At 37.6% G+C, this 19,654-nt stretch overlaps 1 protein-coding gene across 1 annotated transcript in view; it reads left to right on the top strand.

Annotated features, from left to right (window-relative positions):
- MROH9 (maestro heat-like repeat family member 9) overlaps nt 1-8,431 on the top strand; it is a gene marked incomplete at its 5' end in the record, with an annotated part of 74,203 nt that extends 65,772 nt beyond the window's left edge. The window contains 4 exons of the mRNA XM_008591155.1: nt 3,906-4,050; nt 6,258-6,526; nt 7,437-7,599; nt 8,109-8,431. Coding sequence (XP_008589377.1) covers nt 3,906-4,050; nt 6,258-6,526; nt 7,437-7,599; nt 8,109-8,431 — 900 coding nt within the window. The remainder of the gene's footprint in view (nt 1-3,905; nt 4,051-6,257; nt 6,527-7,436; nt 7,600-8,108) is intronic.
- Between the last annotated feature and the right edge of the window lie 11,223 nt (nt 8,432-19,654).

The following is a 19,654-nucleotide window of genomic DNA, read 5'->3' as shown; positions in this document are numbered from 1 at the left end:
CCCCACAACACAAGTTTTCATTACAAGCATTATTTTTAAATTTTAAAGCCCATGCTCCACCTACCAAAAAGAGTATCTTGAGCTTTACTATTTGTAGATTGTATTATGAAAATGATTGATTACTATGATTTTTGTAGTCATTATTGTGACTGAAGCAGAGGAAAAATACAAAATGTTGGTTAAGTGTCAGATAAACAAAGGATATCCCGCCATTTGAGACAACTTAGATAAACCTAGAGGACATTATGCTAAGTGAAATAAGCCAGAAACAAAAAGCAAAGTACTGCATAATCTCACTTATATGTGGAATCTAAAAAAAAAGGTCAAGTACATAGAAACACAAAGTAGAATGGTGGCTACCAGAGATGGGGGAGGGAGAAATGGGAAATGTAGATCAAAGGGTACAAAGTTACATTTATGTAAGATAAATAAGTCTAGAGATCTAAGGTACAGCATGAGCACTATAGTTAATAATATTGTATCATATACTGGAAATTTGCTAAGAGAATAACTTTTAGGTTTTCTTAACACACACACACACACACACACACAAGGTAACTGTGAGATGATGCATATGTTAATTTGCTTTACTCTAGTATTTCTTTCACTAGGTATATGTATATGAAAACACCATGTTCTACACCTTAAAAAATACATTTCATTTTCTGATTACACAAATAATAATAAAAATAGTAAGGTTGCATTCAAATCTCAGAATGAACACTCACCAGGCCATGTGACCTTTACCAAGTTGCTTAATCTCTAGTAATTTTGGTCTTATCATGTGTAAAATCATAGTAATAAGAACAGCTTTACAAAATGGATGCAAGGATTAACTATAATAAAGCAGAGCGTCTGGGACATCAAAGGTGTTTAATTCTTTGTAACATTTTTTTCATTTTTGAGATTAAATGTCATTTTAAATTTCTGCTTCTAGCAATAGTTGGCTAATTAGTTTTAGGCATGCCTCCTGATAAAAACAACTAGAAAAGTGGGAAAAAATATTTTAAGAACTTTTCTGATGACATTAGAGAGCTTTTATAGAGACAGTGATCCAGAACAGAAGAGAAGCCAAAAGAAGTAGGCCTAGCATTTGAACATTATTTTCCTTTTTAGTTTCTGCAAATTCTATATGCAAAAAAAAAAAAAAAAAAGTATCTGAGAGGCTGAAAAATGCAGAAATTTTACCTGTCTCACTGTGCTGGAGGAACAAAACTTGGAGCAGGCTTACAATGAGAAGGAATCCTAGTAGATGGGCTTTCAGATGGGATTTCTAATGACTCTACCCTCAGAGTAAAAGTAAATTGGAAATAGAGCACCCCTCACAATGACTGAGGCCTTGAATATCTAATTCCCTGCTTGATTAAGGAGATATACCTCTAGCCTAACAGATTGACAGAAGTAAAAATAAATCCCTAGTGAGAGAAGACAGATTTCCCAGAGACTCGAATTATCTACACAAAATTTCATACATAATATCTAACATTTAATCAAAAATAATCAGACACATAGAAAGATTTACTTTTTAACTACAAGGAAAAAAACAATAGAAATGGAATCCGGAGTATGTAGTTATTGACAAAATTAAATACAAACTTTAAAATAAATATGATCAATGTATTCAAAAGATTAAATTTAAAAATAAGATGAAATGTGGAATACAAAACTCACTGGATGAAATTAACAGCAGATTAGAAAGAGCTTAAGGGAGAATTAGAGAAAGAGATGTCAGAATAAAATATTCAGCCTCAAGATCAAAGCTAGAAAAAATAAAAATAGAAAATATGAAAAAGCATAAGATAATATGAGACATAGTTAAAAGGAGAGAGGGGAGAGAATGAAGAACTATTTGAAGAGATAATGGCCAAGAATTTTCCAGTACTGAAATAAGGCAATAACAAGAAATAAAATGTCTAAGTTTGAATAAAAGAAAATAAAACTTTCAAAATTTGCAGATAAACAATTGCATATTTACAACATGAGCAAGAATTCAGAAAAACTACTCAAATTAATAAATAAGTTAAGCAAGTTTTCTACATACAAACTCAATATGCAAAGATCAGTTGGATTTCTATACACGAGCAATGAACAATTAGAAACTCAAAATATTTTTCAATACAAAATACAGTAGCACCAGAAATTGTCAACTACTTCAAAATAAAACTAAGGAAAGATGTACAAAACTGATACACAAAACACTAGAAAACATTGAGAAAATTTTTAAAAGACTTAAATAGAGGGATATATTATGTTCATGAATTGAAAGATTAAATATTGTAACAATGTCAGTTCTACATAGATCTAAATGGATCTATACGAATTTAATGCAATTCAAAACAAAATCTTAGCAGGGGTTTTGGGTGTGTGTGAAATTTGGCAAGCTGATTCTAAAATTTAAAGGCTTAAGATCAGTGAAGTTAATTTGAAGAACCACAGAATTGAAAGACATACCACAGGATATAAAGACACATGCATTAAGGCAGAACAGTAGTGGCACAATGACAGACAGACAGAATGGAGTCAAGACACTGACCCACACATAATTTATGATTAGGTGACCTTGCCAAGCAGTAGGGGCAGGGTCAATTACACAGATATTTGACCCCCACTTCATGCCACATAACTCCACTTGGATTATAGATCTAAATGTGAATGGTAAAATAATAAATCTCCTAGAAGTAAACATAGGAGAATATCTTTATGACCTTAGAACAGGCAAAGATTTTCTAACAGGACTCAAAAATCCACTAACCAAAAATGAAAAGATGATGAATTGGACTACATTAAAATTAGAGACATCATTGAAAAACCAATACAAATGAAAAAGTTTAGGCTTTGGATGGGAGAAGATATTTGAAAGGCATATAACACTAAAAATATTAGTATCCAGAATAAAAAATGCCTACAAATAAATAAGAAAAAAAAGACAGCTCAATATAAAGAGGCAAGAGACTTACTTGAATAAGCATTCCACAAAAGAAGATATTGAAAAGGCCAATAAATATACAAAATTCTATTAATCGTCTCAAAAAAATGCAAATTAAAATCACAATGTGATAGATACTACCACCGAACCCATGAGAATAACTGAAAAGAAAAAGATTAACAATATCAAGTGTTGGAGAGGGGACAGAGCAATGGAAATGCTCATACAATGTTGGCAGAGTGAAAACTGGCACAAATGCTTTGGAAAACTATTGGCAGTAACCATTAAAGTTGAACATAAGCATATCTATTACCTGCCAAACAGCAATTATTCAAATACATACCAAAATTCATATACATGAATGCCTACAACATCATTATTCACAGCAGCCCCAAACTGGAAATAACACAAATGTCCATCATCAGCAGAATGGATGAAAAATGCTGCTTTCATAAGATGGAATAGCAGGATTCAGCAAACTCTTTCTGTTATGGAGCCAATAGTAAATATGTTAGGTTTTGAGTGCATATGGTCTCTTTGCAAATACTAAACTCTGCTGTCTTAAGGTAAAAGAAGTTACACATAATATATAAACAAATAAGCCAATGCACGTGGCTGTTTCAAGGAAACGTTATTGGCCAGCTTCTGCCATGTAGCAATGAAAATGAATGAACCATTGCTACATGAAAGAACATGGATGAGTCACAACAGAAGGTGAAGCAAAAGAAGGCAGACACAAAAGAATGTATTCTGAAAGGTGGAGGAGATTAGGAGTGTCTCGAGGGAGGCTTCTGGGATGCTGTTAGTATTCTTTTTAATGATCTAGGTGGTAACTAGGAGGGTGTGTTCATTTTGTGGTCATTCATGGAGCTGTACAGTATGATTTGTGCTCATTTAGTAAACAGTTTTATTAAATAATAATTATTTGAAAGCACCAGAGGAAGACTCAAGGGTAATCTAGACATGCTTTGTTTATGAGAAACCAGAGAAAGTAGCCAGATATCAGAAAATGTATACTCATAATGTATCTTGGGTAACTTTAATTTTGCTTTGTTGCATAGGGTACCTGGCAAAATCAGGTTGCCATTTACTACTCAGAGATGAAATTGAAGTCATGCTTGAGGGTAAGTATTGAGGTTATAATGAAATCTTTACACATAGATCTAAATAAACTTTTTATTTGTGATTCTTGTCATGTAACAGTTCTATAAGGGTGCAAGGATGGCAGGAAAGAAGTAGTGAAGGATGGGTGGTTAGGGGAGAATCAATGAAAGGGGATCTTTTGTCTTTTTCTATTCTTTTCTCTTTCTTTCTCTCCCAGTGTATCTCTCCATTTATCTCTTTCATTGTCTGAGACCTAACTATCATCCTAGAGCCCTTAGGAACTACAGAAAGTTGAGGATTTGTTCACTCATTCATCCAGCATGTATTTTTCCATCATCTCCTACATGATAGCACTATTCTAGATGCTGGGGATACAGAAGCAAATAAAGCAAAGTCTCTTCCCTCTGAGAATGTACATTTTAGTAGATAGCAATGTACAATACATTTGCAGAGGAGGGAATTAAAGAAGGGTAATGTTACTCTACCAAAATGCTTGGGTCTTAGATATCTCTCTTAGCTTCTCTCTAAAGCCCCATCAGGGTATGAATCTTTTTTTTTTTTTTAATAGACTATTTTTTAGAGTAGTTTTAGGTTCATGGCAAAATCAAGCTTAGACGTACAGAGATTTTCCAGATGCCTCCTGCCCCCACACGCGCATAGCTTCCCCATTACCAACATCCCCCACCAGAGTGGTACATTTGTTACAATTGGTGAACCTACATGGACACATCATTATCCTCTTTCCTTTTTCATTCATTCATTCATTCACTCACTCATTCATTGAACACATATTTGACTGCCTGCTAAATAGCAAGCACTAGAATTCTCCCTTCATCTTTCTCATAACCTTTTTCTTCCTTCTCTTCTCCTCCTTTTTCTGCTCCTCCTCCTCTCTTTTCTAAATCTTCCTTGTTTTCCTCTCTATTTCTTTTAATAAAAAATAAAATAGTGGTTGTCCACAGCCCATTATTTGGATATAATGATGTTAGCATTTTGGTATATGTATTTTCCCATATATTTCTAAAGAATATAAGTAACTATTTATTTTTAAAACTATCATAATTGTTTTATAACTTTTTTCACTTACCCTTATATCATAAACCTCTTTCCATGACAGGAAATGTGGGTCTACATTATTACATTGATATGTATAGACTATTTCATTTTATGATATTCCTAATTTTTTTTTTTTTTTTTGTCTTTTTCTTGGCCGGTAAGGGGATCGCAACCCTTGTCTTGGTGTTGCCCGCACCGCGCTCAGCCAGTGAGCGCACCGCCCATCCCTATATAGGATCAGAACCTGTGGTGGGAGCACCACACTCTCCTGAGTGAGCCATGGGGCTGGCCCATGATATTCCTAATTTTTAAGCAGTTTCCTGTTAATGAACATTTAGGCTGATTGCAATTTTTCTCATTATTATGACTAATATAATATAATAATATATTATATATATTTATGACCATCTTCATGAATATATGTTTATGCTGTCTAGCAGAATGCTCAGCACATAATAGGTACTCATGAAATGTTTAGTAAATATTTCCATTGTTCTTTTAATAGGATCTGGTAGGAATAGAGAATAACAATTCCTGAATGCTATTAGTCAAAGTAATGAAATGGGGGGGAGGGAGTGGAAGGAGGGGCAAAGGGAAGAGGGGTTAGAGCTTCTTGAATTCTTTTTTTTTTTTTCCTTTTTGTCTTTTTTCGTGTCTGGCCACGGATCGCAACCCTCAGTGTCGCGCCCGTACCGGACCGGGACCGGCAACGGGATTGCACCCCTCGGTGCTGCCCCTGCCCCCCGCTCAGCCGGTGGGCGGGAGCCGGTCTGTATGTGGGATCTGACCCCTCGGAGGGAGCGCCGCAGCGCTCCCAAGCGGCGCACTGTAGCAGTGCGCCACCGGGCCAGCCCTGAGAGCTTCTTGAATTCTTTTTTTTTTTTTCCTTTTTGTCTTTTTTCGTGTCTGGCCACGGATCGCAACCCTCAGTGTCGCGCCCGTACCGGACCGGGACCGGCAACGGGATTGCACCCCTCGGTGCTGCCCCTGCCCCCCGCTCAGCCGGTGGGCGGGAACCGGTCTGTATGTGGGATCTGAACCCTCAGAGGGAGCGCCGCAGCGCTCCCAAGCGGCGCACTGTAGCAGTGCGCCACTGGGCCAGCCCCGAGAGCTTCTTGAATTCTAATAGAGGGATGAATGCCTTGCACTAATGGCCCTTCTGCTTTTACAGCTATTCAACGAGTGCTCCAGGATGAGGACCCTGTGATCAAGGAGTTGGCAGAAATAACCCGCAATGTCTTTATGGATATAGTCATTACAATGACCTCCTCAGCTGTTAAACAAACCTTCCGAAGATGGTTTAAGCTCATCTACATCAAAAAACTGAAGCCTCTTTATCACTATAACTGGCTCAGTGACGAGACAGGCAGTCCTATGGACATTACAAATATCAATGGTGATAAGGAAGGCCTTATAAAAAAGAATGATGAAGACCTTTTGGTAAAGAATAAGAGGCTGAATGATACCTTGGAGCAGACCTTGGAAAAGGAATGATGTTTCTTTCCCTCTTGATAACTTGAGTCTGTATGTAGACACTTTTCTGAGGGATGCTAGAAGCTTTTAGTCTTGCTTCTTAATTCTCTATTCAAATACAGAATGCTGAGAAATCTGGTGCCTCTCTATGTCTGACAGTGATCAGAAGCCCACTTCATCAAACGCACTAAGACAATTGAAAAAACATATAAACAAAGTGTTTGGTGAGAGGAACTTGATTCAATCAATAAGCATCTATTGAGTATCTTTCAGGTGCCAGAAACTGTGCTAAGCAGTGGGAACATTTTGGTTATATAGATTAGGATTCTGTCCTCAGATGGTCACAGTGTAGTGACACATAGTGTGATCACTTCTATCCTGCTGGGAGGACTACTGCTTAGGGAAGTATTCACAAAGGAGATCAAACTTGAAGGGGGAAAGGGTGTAGGGAAATGTACTCCAGGTAGAGTCATTAAGGCAGTAAGAATGTACGGGAAGGCTGAGCAGTTTGTGGATATGATTGTGAGTGGAAGGAAGGATGGGGATAGCTGAGATCTAGGGAAGATTATGTTATGCTAATAGTTTTGCAATTTTTGAAATGAAGATTGGAGAGTCAATCAAGGTCAGTGTTCCCCATTGCCATCAGGATCCAGTCAGACACTTTGTCCTGGATTGTAAAACCTCTTCAATGATCTTGTTTGATTTAAGGCCCTTGGATCATCTTTCACTCCTCCCACCTTACCCTCCACCCTAACCGCCTTATATCCCCACATGAACATAAGCCACTCCAGCCACAGTAAACTATTTGTAGTTAGATGAAATCCCCTTTTCCTCTGTTGATTCAGTTGTGGTGGCTTTAAAATGTGTTGATTTGCAGTTCATGTACATTTTCATTTTTCTGCTGGATCACCTCTCTGGTGTGGGACTGGATCCTCCTCCAGCTTCTCTGACTTCTGGGCCAGACGTGTTTAGTTCGATTAGCAAAGAACACCAGCTTCTCCTGCAGAACACTCACATCATCAATGTCAGTGCTGGAGGCTGTAAGAGGTGAACACAGTCTTGAGCTTGTAGGTTCTACCTTGTCTTTGGTCTCCCTGCTTCACACACATCTTCCTTTCCCACCTGCCAGCCCTACAGATTGCAAGCTCCAGCAACAGATAGGAAGACGATGGCCTTCAGAAAGTACTCAACTTGCTCCCACAATTGCATAAGGTCAAATCCCTGGTTCTGCTTCTCTAATTGAACACTGACTGATATGTCTGGGATGCATTTTCCAACCCCCTTAATCAAGTTGGGTGGGTTCTATGTTTTGCCTTAACACCCTGTGATTATACCTACCATTGCTTTTATCAGACTGTAGTAAAATTATCTATTNCTCAGCCAGTGAGCGGGAACCGGTCTGTATGTGGGATCTGAACCCTCGGAGGGAGCGCCGCAGCGCTCCCAAGCGGCGCACTGTAGCAGTGCGCCACCGGGCCAGCCCTGAGAGCTTCTTGAATTCTAATAGAGGGATGAATGCCTTGCACTAATGGCCCTTCTGCTTTTACAGCTATTCAACGAGTGCTCCAGGATGAGGACCCTGTGATCAAGGAGTTGGCAGAAATAACCCGCAATGTCTTTATGGATATAGTCATTACAATGACCTCCTCAGCTGTTAAACAAACCTTCCGAAGATGGTTTAAGCTCATCTACATCAAAAAACTGAAGCCTCTTTATCACTATAACTGGCTCAGTGACGAGACAGGCAGTCCTATGGACATTACAAATATCAATGGTGATAAGGAAGGCCTTATAAAAAAGAATGATGAAGACCTTTTGGTAAAGAATAAGAGGCTGAATGATACCTTGGAGCAGACCTTGGAAAAGGAATGATGTTTCTTTCCCTCTTGATAACTTGAGTCTGTATGTAGACACTTTTCTGAGGGATGCTAGAAGCTTTTAGTCTTGCTTCTTAATTCTCTATTCAAATACAGAATGCTGAGAAATCTGGTGCCTCTCTATGTCTGACAGTGATCAGAAGCCCACTTCATCAAACGCACTAAGACAATTGAAAAAACATATAAACAAAGTGTTTGGTGAGAGGAACTTGATTCAATCAATAAGCATCTATTGAGTATCTTTCAAGTGCCAGAAACTGTGCTAAGCAGTGGGAACATTTTGGTTATATAGATTAGGATTCTGTCCTCAGATGGTCACAGTGTAGTGACACATAGTGTGATCACTTCTATCCTGCTGGGAGGACTACTGCTTAGGGAAGTATTCACAAAGGAGATCAAACTTGAAGGGGGAAAGGGTGTAGGGAAATGTACTCCAGGTAGAGTCATTAAGGCAGTAAGAATGTACGGGAAGGCTGAGCAGTTTGTGGATATGATTGTGAGTGGAAGGAAGGATGGGGATAGCTGAGATCTAGGGAAGATTATGTTATGCTAATAGTTTTGCAATTTTTGAAATGAAGATTGGAGAGTCAATCAAGGTCAGTGTTCCCCATTGCCATCAGGATCCAGTCAGACACTTTGTCCTGGATTGTAAAACCTCTTCAATGATCTTGTTTGATTTAAGGCCCTTGGATCATCTTTCACTCCTCCCACCTTACCCTCCACCCTAACCGCCTTATATCCCCACATGAACATAAGCCACTCCAGCCACAGTAAACTATTTGTAGTTAGATGAAATCCCCTTTTCCTCTGTTGATTCAGTTGTGGTGGCTTTAAAATGTGTTGATTTGCAGTTCATGTACATTTTCATTTTTCTGCTGGATCACCTCTCTGGTGTGGGACTGGATCCTCCTCCAGCTTCTCTGACTTCTGGGCCAGACGTGTTTAGTTCGATTAGCAAAGAACACCAGCTTCTCCTGCAGAACACTCACATCATCAATGTCAGTGCTGGAGGCTGTAAGAGGTGAACACAGTCTTGAGCTTGTAGGTTCTACCTTGTCTTTGGTCTCCCTGCTTCACACACATCTTCCTTTCCCACCTGCCAGCCCTACAGATTGCAAGCTCCAGCAACAGATAGGAAGACGATGGCCTTCAGAAAGTACTCAACTTGCTCCCACAATTGCATAAGGTCAAATCCCTGGTTCTGCTTCTCTAATTGAACACTGACTGATATGTCTGGGATGCATTTTCCAACCCCCTTAATCAAGTTGGGTGGGTTCTATGTTTTGCCTTAACACCCTGTGATTATACCTACCATTGCTTTTATCAGACTGTAGTAAAATTATCTATTTTCTTCTACTTCTGCCCTACAAAACTGAAGTTTCTTGAAAACAACTGCCATATCTTACACTTTATTGTATACTCTGGCACTCGTGGTACCTGGCACCTAAAGTTTGCTCAATGAATACCTGCCAACTGAATGAAATGCTAACAGGACATATTACCCTATGTTTCAATAAAAATATTAACATATTTATAAAGTATTAAAGTAATAAAATAATAATGAGTAAAATTATGAAATAAAATAGAAATCATGAAGGAATGGATGATTTTAACTTATCACTTAACTCATATTATTTTAAATTACCCAGATGTCCCAGACCTCACCTTTCAAAATTAGGACAGATATTCTATCCCACGTACTAAACTAGCAGGAACCCAGAAAGGTAGGCTGAATAACGACCTCCCCAAAGATATCCGATTCCAAATCCCTGGAATTGTGAATATGTTGCTTTATGTTGCAATAAGAACTTTATAGATGTGGTAAAGAATCTTGAGATGGGAACATTATCCTGGATTATCTAGATGGGCCCAATGTAATCACAAGGGTCTTTATAAGAGCAAGGTTGGAGGGCAGAGAGGAAAGAGATTTTTGAAGATGCTATGCTGCTGGCTTTGAAGATAGAGATAGGGGCCATGAGCCAAATAATGCAATTACAGAAGTTGAAAAGGAAAGGAAACTGATTTCCCCCCTCCCCCTAGAGTTTCTAGAGTGAGCAAGATCCAGCCAACACCTTGATTTAAGCCCAGCAAAACTTATTTTGGACACCTGACACTCAGGACTGTAAGATAATAAATTCATGTTGCTTGAAGGAATTAAGTTTGTGGTCATTTGTTAGAGCAGCAATAGGAAATTAACATACCTAGATTTCTTCAAAATGAAACAAACCAAATCAAACGCTACCCATCAATCAATCAGTCAATCAATCAGATAGGCATAGCAACTGGTGCAATGGACCTTATACAAATTTGAGATTTCTATAAAAGGTCTGCCATATATATGATATTTATATTAGACATGTTCTTCCAACTCGTTCAGGCCACCCCACTACCGGGGATTTCTCTCTAACTCCCAACATACTCAGTAACCTCCTTCATCACCTCCTGGTTCTCTCTCTTCTGTCTCCCTCCCATCTCTTCTCTTCAGCCAGACAATCCATTTTTTTTACAGTGAATCTACCTGTTCTTTATAATTAAATTTTATATACACATTTTATCTGAGTCATGCTCTCCCTTCTTCTCTGAAACTATTTAATTTAGCTACTTCATACAACATTTTCAAGCCACTCAATTGTTGGGAAGATTTTGAGGATAGATGTATCTGCCAGTCTGTGCACCTTGGGTCCAATCTGTCAAAATTAATTTTAGCTTTAAATGTGGAAAAATTTTTTATTTTCAAAACAATCTGATTTTCCAAATCACTTGGAAATATTTTCATTATATAAATGCCTTTCAAATATTCATTCAAGTTAAATGATTGTATTAACAAAGTTTGAGTAATGAAGACAAGACTTTGTAGAAGTCAAAATCCATCTGTGGGGAGAGATGAAACATCCCTAGCATTACGGCTACTCTGGACTGATATGCTTGACTCTGCTCACCTCTAAGTCCTCTCTCTTTTTTATCACTATTTTTAGTGTTTTTATCCTAAATCAGTTGACAATCTTATTGAGCACTTTCTGTTTCAAAGACTTGTGTGAGTCACTTGAGTGTAATGCCCTTCCATCAAAAAGTTTAAAGGGTAATTGGAAAGAAAAGACAAACATAGGAAATTCAATAACAATGCAAGTAATAATAACTCAAAATAGCAAGCATGGCAAGACATAAAAAGTTGCTTTGAATGATTATTGAGGAGTGACATCATCAAGATGGCAGAATAGACAATTCCCAGCATCCGACCCTCCCACAAGTAACCAATTTACAACCATTAAAAAGCAAAGACAGGCAACTTGGAACTGCTGGAGCTGGGGGAAGAGGAGGACAGGTGTGAAGAGTTCTTGAAGGCACAAGGAGCAAAAGTGAGAGTGTGCAGGGACAGCACCTACTGTTCTAAGCCAGCCTGGTATGGAGGCAGGGCCTAGATGTTACACACGGATTGAAGCCAGAAAAAAACTGTGACACCTTTCATGTGCACCTGCTTGGAGTCCGCAGGGGAGAGGTCTTTGAAGCACCCCATACCAGCTCATGGGCCATAAAGACCATGGGCAAGATTCCCCCAGTCCACGCAGGAGCAAGTGACCACAACCGACTAGAGAGAAAGTATCACCAAGAAGCCAGTGAGTTATCGCAATGGACATGTACAAAGCGTGCTCCATGGGAAGCAGATGGAGTGCGGGAGAAAGGCAGGCCCACTAGGGGAACATCAGGCACAGTGTGGACAGCTGGTCTCAGTGGAAATGATCAGGGCAATAGAACTTCTGGGGGCTCAATCTGCAGGAAAAACTCCTTCTCAGGCTGGCATTGCCACCCAGTCCAGACGATCAACACAAAAAACCATCCCCAGAGAATGAGCAGCAAACAGCAGTCTCCTCAAATGCCTAGGCATCAACATAAAGACAAAAAGATCAACAAAGAAAAAAGAAATACGTTGCCACCAGATGAAACAAACAAAGCATAAGCAATGAATAAAGAGGAAAAGCAGATCTATGAAAAGTCTGACAGAGAATTCAGAATAATCCTCTAAGGATTTTCAGGGAGTCACAACAAAATACAGATAGAAAATTAAATGATATCTCAAAAATAATTTAGGTGCAGAATGTGAAAATTGACAAAGAAATAGAATCAATTTAAAAAAACAAATAGAAATAAAGAATATATTATCTGTATTAAAAAAACTCAATAGAAAGTTCCAACAGCAGACGTAATAAAACAGAGGAAGAATCAGCAAGCTCAAAGATAAAGCACATGAAATTATCCCACCGGAGGAGCAAAAAGAAAAAAGAATAAGAAAAAATGAAACAGAAATACAGCAAATGATAGAAATAAAGAATATATTATCTGTATTAAAAAAACTCAATAGAAAGTTCCAACAGCAGACTTAATAAAACAGAGGAAGAATCAGCAAGCTCAAAGATAAAGCACATGAAATTATCCCACTGGAGGAGCAAAAAGAAAAGAGAATAAGAAAAAATGAAACAGAAATACAGCAAATGTGGGACTCCCTCGAGTGAAATAACCTCTGTATAATGAGCATACCCAAAGTAGAGGGAAAAGGAAGAGATATAGAAAGCATGTTCAAGAAAACGATGGCTGAAAATTTCCCAAGTATGGAGAAAGATGACATAATCCAGGTGTAGGAATCTCAGAGGTTGCCAGCCTAACTGAATTCAAGGAGGAACACCCGAAGGCACATCAAAATCAAATTATCAAAAACCAAAGAGAGAATATTGAAAGCAGCAAGAGAAAAGAAACACATAACATTCAACAGAGTGAATTTCTCAGTAGAAATGCTGCAGGCCAGAAGAGAATGGGATGATATATTCAGAGTGCTGAAGGAAAAAGACTGTCAGGCAAGAATTCAGGATCTGGCAAAACTAACTTTCATATAAGAATGAGAAATAAAGTCTTTCCCAGACAAACAGAAGCTAAGGGAATTTATCAATATTATTCAACAGTAGACCTGTCTTACAAGAAATGCAAAAGGGAGTTTTTCGATCTGAAAGAAGACACATTAAGGAGCAGGGTGGAAAATTTTATGGTACATAACTCATTAGTAAAGTAAATTCACAGACAATCCCAGAATACTCCGATGTCGTAAGGGTGGTGAATAAACTGCTTGTTATCTTAGTATGAAGACTAAAGGGCAAACCTAACAAGACTCTAACATATACAACAATGGTATAAGAGAAAGACAATATTAAAAGATGTATCTTGAAACAACAAATTGTCAAAAAGTGGGGAGGAATGACATTGAAGTGTAGAGTTGATATTTTTTCTTTTTTCTTAGATATTAAAATTAAGTTGTCATTAGGCTAAAATAATTTGTTGTAATTATGACATGTTTTTGTAAACCTCATTGTAACCATACACAAAAACTTAGAAGACACATGCTAAAAATAAATAATGAGAAAGCAAAATGTTAAGCTAGAGAAAACCACTCAATCACAAAGGAAGACAGTGAGACCAGAAAAAATGAAAAAAGAATCCACAAAACAACCAGAAAAAAATTACAGAAAGGTAGTAATGAGTCCCTATATATCAATAATTACCCCAAATGTAAACAGATTAAATGTCTCAATTAGAAGAAAGAGATTGGCTGAAAAATTATTAAACAAGAACCAACAATATGCTGCCTACAACAAACTCACTTTACTGATAAAAACATACACCAGCTGAAAGTAAAGGAATGGAAAAATATATTTCATGCAAATGGAAACCAAAAAAGATCAGGAGTAGAAATATTTATGTTGGGCTGGCCCGGTGGCACACTGCTACAGTGCGCCGCTTGGGAGTGCGGTGGAGCTCCCGCCTAGGGTTCGGATCCCACATGCAGACCAGCCGCTCACTGGCTGAGCGAGGTGCGGGCGCGACACCGAGGGTTGCGATCCCATTGCCAGTCCAGGTCCGGTGCGGGCACGACACTGAGGGTTGCGATCCATTGCCGGTCACGAAAAAAGACAAAAAGGAAAAAAGAAAAAGAAAAAAAGAAATATTTATGTCAAATAAAATAGACTTCAAGCCAAGAAAAGTAAAAAAAAAAGATAAGGAAGGTCATTATAAAATGAAAAAGGGATCAATTCAACGAGAGGATATAACACTTCTAAATATACATGCACCTAACTCTGGAGTACCCAGCTATATAAAGCAGTTAATATTGGACCTAACTGGAGATGGAGAAGAGTGATTCCAACACAACAAGAGCTGGGGACTTTATACTCCACTTTCAGCAAAGGACAGATCATCCAGACAGAAAATTAACCAGGAAACATCAGAATTAGTCTCTACTCTAAGCCAACTTGACCTAACAGACATTTATAGAACATTTTATCCAATGGTTGCAGAATACACATTCTTCTCAGCAGCACATGGAACATTCTCTAGAAAAGACCATATGTCAGGACACAAAACAAGTCTTAACAAATTTTTAAAAATCGAAATCATACCAATTATCTTATCCAACAACAATGGAATAAAAACTGAAATTAACAACAAAAGGACACTAGAAACTGCAAATACATGGAAATTAAACAATAAGATTTTAAACAATGAATGAGTCAAAGAAGAAGTAATAAAGGAAATTTAAAAATTCCCAGAGATAAAATGAAAATGAAAAAACAACATACCAGAACCCATGGGATACAAGGAAAGCAGTTCTAAGAGGGAAGTTTATAGCAATAAATGCCTATATCAGAAAAGAAGACTCCAACTAAACAACCTAACATTACACCTCAAGGAGCTAGAAAAACAAGAACAAACCAAACTCAAAATCAGTAGGAGAGAAATAAAGATTAGAGCAGAAATAAATGAATTAGAGAATTAAAAAACAATACAAAAGAATGATGAAAAAAAGAGCGAGTTTTTTTGAAAAGATAAACAAAATCAATAAACCTTTAGCTAGAATAATGAAGAAAAACAGAGAAGATTCAAATAAATAAAATCAGAAATTATATTTACCTGGCAGGAGAGATACCATGATCACAAAGGTGGTTTTCCGAGGGCAAGGCATATCCATTGCACTCCGTATGTGCTGACCCCTACAATTTCCCCAATTGCAGAGAGAGAGAGAGAGAGAGAGCATACCTAGGGCTGCATGGGGGTGGGGGTCAGGTATTAATTGGGTGGGAGACACAGGTAATAATTGCAGTTTGTGGTTAAGGGCACACTGATAGTATTGATCTGATCATCACACCTTGGGCACAGGTGGTAATGGTCAGCTTTGTACCCCATGAATATGGATAATCAATAAAAAAAATTTTTAATAAAATAAAATCAGAAATTAAAAAAGGGATATTGATACCACAGAAATACAAAGGATCATAAGAGACTACTATGAACAACTATATGCAAAAAAACTGGAAAACCTAGAAGAAATGAATAAATTCCTGGACACATACAACTTACCAAAGTTGAACCATGAAGAACTATTAAAACTTAAACAGACCAATAATGAGTAATGAGACTGAAGCAGTAATAAAAAGTCTTCCAACAAAGAAAACCCCAGGACCACACGGCTTCACTAACAAAGTCTACCAAACATTTAAGGAACTAACACTAATTCTTCTCAAACTCTTCCAAGAAATTGAAGAGGAGGAAATATTTCCAACCTCATTCTTTATGAGGCCAGCATTACCCTCATACCAAAATCAGAAAAAGATACAACAATAAAACTACAGACCAGTATTCAGAATGAACACAGATGAGGAGATCCTAAGCAAAATACTAGCAAACAGAATCCAGCAACACATTAAAAAGATCATACACCATGATCAAGTGGGATTCATCCCAGGGATGGTTCGATATATGCAAATCTATAAATGTGATACATCACATCAACAGAATGAAGGGGAAACACCATATGGTCATTTCAACAGATGCAGAAAAAGCATTTGATAAAATCTAACACCCATTCATGATAAAAACACTCAACAAATTAGGTATAGAATGAATGTACCTCAACACAATAAAGGCCATATATGACAAACCCACAGCTAATATCATACTGAATGGACAAAAATTGGAGGCTATTCCTCTAAGATCTGGAACAAGAGAAGGATGCCCACTTTCCCCACTCTTATTTGCATAGTGCTAGAAGTTCTAGCCTGAGCAATAAGGCAAGAGAAAGCAATAAAGGGCATCCAAATTGGAAAGAAGGAAGTCAAATTATCCCTATTTGCAAATGACATGATCCTATACATATGAAACCCTAAAGACTCCAACAGAAAATTACTATAACTAATAAATGAATTCAGTAAGTGGCAGGATACAAAATCAACATACAAAAATCAATAGCCTTCCTATATGCCAACAATGAAAGAGCCAAAGAAGAAATCAAGAAGTAATCCCATTCACACTAACTACCAAAACAATGAAATACCTAGGAGTAAAGTTAATCAAGGAGGTAAAAGTCCTTTACAATGAAAACTATAAAACATCTGTGAAAAAAATTCAAAAGGGCACAGATAAACAAAAAGATATCCCATGTTTATGGATTGGAAAAATTAACATAATGAAAATGTTCATATTACCCAAAGCAATCTACACATTCAATGCCATTCCTGTCAAAATACCAATGACATTCATCACAGAAATAAAAAAAGGAATTTTAAAATCTGTGTGGAATTACAAAAGATCCTGTATAGATAAAGCAATCTTGAACAAAAAGAACAAAGTCAGAGTCATCACACTTCTTGACTTCAAGATTACTGTAAAGCTATAATAACCGAAACTGCATGGTACTGTCATAAAAATATGATAAACCGACCAATGGAACAGAATAGAGAACCTCAAAATAAACCCATGCGCTTACAGCCAACTGATTTTCAACAAAAGTGCCAAAAATATAGAATGGGGAAAGGACAGCATCTTCAGCAAATGGTGCTGGGAAAACTGTGTATCTCTCACCATACACAAAAATCAACTCAAAACAGATCAAAGACCTAAATTTAAGACCCCAAATTGTTAAATTACAAGAAGAAAACATAGGGGAAAGATTACATGAAATGGGAGTGGGCAGTGCTTTTTTGAGTGAAACTACAAAAGCACAGGCAAGTAACACAGAAATACACACTGGAACTACATCAAACTAATAATCTGCATGGCAAGGGACACTGTGAACAAAGCAGAGAGACAATGGGAGAAAGTGTTTGCCAACCACACATCGGACAAGAGGCTAATATACAGAATATATAAGGAACTTAAATAACTCAACAGTAAAAAGCCAAATAACCCAACTAAAAAATGGGCAAAGGACATGAACAGACATTTCTCAAAAGATGACATATACATAGAAAACAGGTACATGAAATGCTCAACATCACTAATCATTAGGGAAATGCAAATTAAAACTATGATGAGATAGCATCTCACTCCAGTTAGAATGGCTATTATCAACAAGACAAAAAATGAATGCTGGTGAGACTGTGGAGAAAAAGGAACTCTACTACGTTGCTGGTGGGAGTGTAAATTGGTACAGGCACTGTGGAAAACAGTATGGAGGTTCCTCAGAGAACTAAAAATTTATCTTCCCTATGACTCAGGTATCCAATGATGGGTATATACCCAAAGGAAATGAAATCAATATATCAAAAAGATACCTGTATTCCCATGTTCATTGCAGCACTATTCACAATAGCCAAAAGATGTAATCAACCTAAATGTCGGTCAATGGATAAATGGATTTTAAAAACTGTGGTATATATGTACAATGGAATATTACTCAGCTATTTAAAAAAATGATATCGTATCATTTGTAGCAACATGGATGAAACTGAAAAACATCATGTTAAGTGAAGTGTCAGGTACAAAAAGACAAATACCACATGATATCATTCATATGCGGAATCTAAAAATAAAAAGTAGTTCTCATAGAAGTAAAGAGTAGAATAATTGTTACTAGAGTTGGGAGTGCAGGGGAGGAAAAATGGTGGACTAATGGGTACAAAACTATGCTATCTACCCTAAGTGAATTGTGCAGTATATGCATGCATTAAAAAACAACACACTGTACCCCACAAATATGTACAAATAAATGTTTTTTTTAAATTTTAATAAAAAAATAAAATAAAAGCAATTTTAACAAAACGTTGTTGTGAGTTAGGCAGAGAAAGTTAGAATGAAAACTAGCATTTCTGAGAACCTGCTTTATGCCAGGCTCTGGACTAAGTGGTTCTATAGTTTATAGTATTTCTAGATGAAAACAAGCTTTGATAATCAGCATTAAATATGTAATGCTATTTTTACCTATTTTAGACTCCAAAATTTATTTGTTTTGTTTTGTTTTTACCTATTTTAGACTCCAAAATATTTTTTGTTTTGTTTTGTTTTGTTTTTACTGGCTAAGAATATTCATGGGGTACAAAGCAAATTGTCACCACTTGTGCCTACAATGTGATGGCCAGATCCATACTGAAAGCATGTCCACTACCACAAATTGTGATTATACCCCATGTCCCCCACGCTATTATTCCCTCAATTATCCCTGACCTCCCTCTCCCTCCCCCTTTCCCCACTCCACTTTGTATCCCTAGGTATGTTCCCTACCTCTGCAAATCCAATGCACCACTATGATCTTTCTTTCCTTTTTTCTTTATCTCTTAGCTCCCACTTATGAGAGAGTACATATGGCATTTGTCCCCCTATGGTTTGCTTATGTCACTCAACATGAGTTTCTCCAAGCTCATCCATGCTGTAAATGGGAGAATCTCATTCTTTTTAATGGCAGAGTAGTACTCTATGGTGTATATATACCACAGTTTCCTTATCCAATCATCCATTGATGGACATTTAGGTTGGTTCCATATCTTGGCTATTGTGAACACAGCTGCAATGAACATGGGAGTGCAGGTATCCCTTCAGCATGATGATTTCCATTCCTTTTGGTATACACCCAGAAGTGGGATAGCTGGATCATATGGAGGATCTGTCTGTAGTTGTTTGAGAAACCTCCATATTGTTTTCTATAGTGGTTGTACTGATTTACAGTCCCACCAACAGTGCAGGAGTGTTCCCTTCTCTCTGCATCCTCACCAGCATTTGTTATTCTCATTCTCTTTTTTTTTTTTCCTTTTTGTCTTTTTTTCGTGACCGGCAACGGATCGCAACCCTCAGTGTCGTGCCCGTACCGGACCAGGACCGGCCACGGGATCGCAACCCTCGGTGTCACTCCCGCCCCTCACTCAGCCAGTGAGCGGCCGGTCTGTATGTGGGATCCGAACCCTCGGCG

The sequence above is a fragment of the Galeopterus variegatus genome, unplaced genomic scaffold, assembly GCF_000696425.1.
Source record: "Galeopterus variegatus unplaced genomic scaffold, G_variegatus-3.0.2 Scaffold6709, whole genome shotgun sequence".
In the NCBI taxonomy this organism is placed as follows: domain Eukaryota; kingdom Metazoa; phylum Chordata; class Mammalia; order Dermoptera; family Cynocephalidae; genus Galeopterus; species Galeopterus variegatus.
This window is presented reverse-complemented; position numbering and strand designations above follow the sequence as displayed.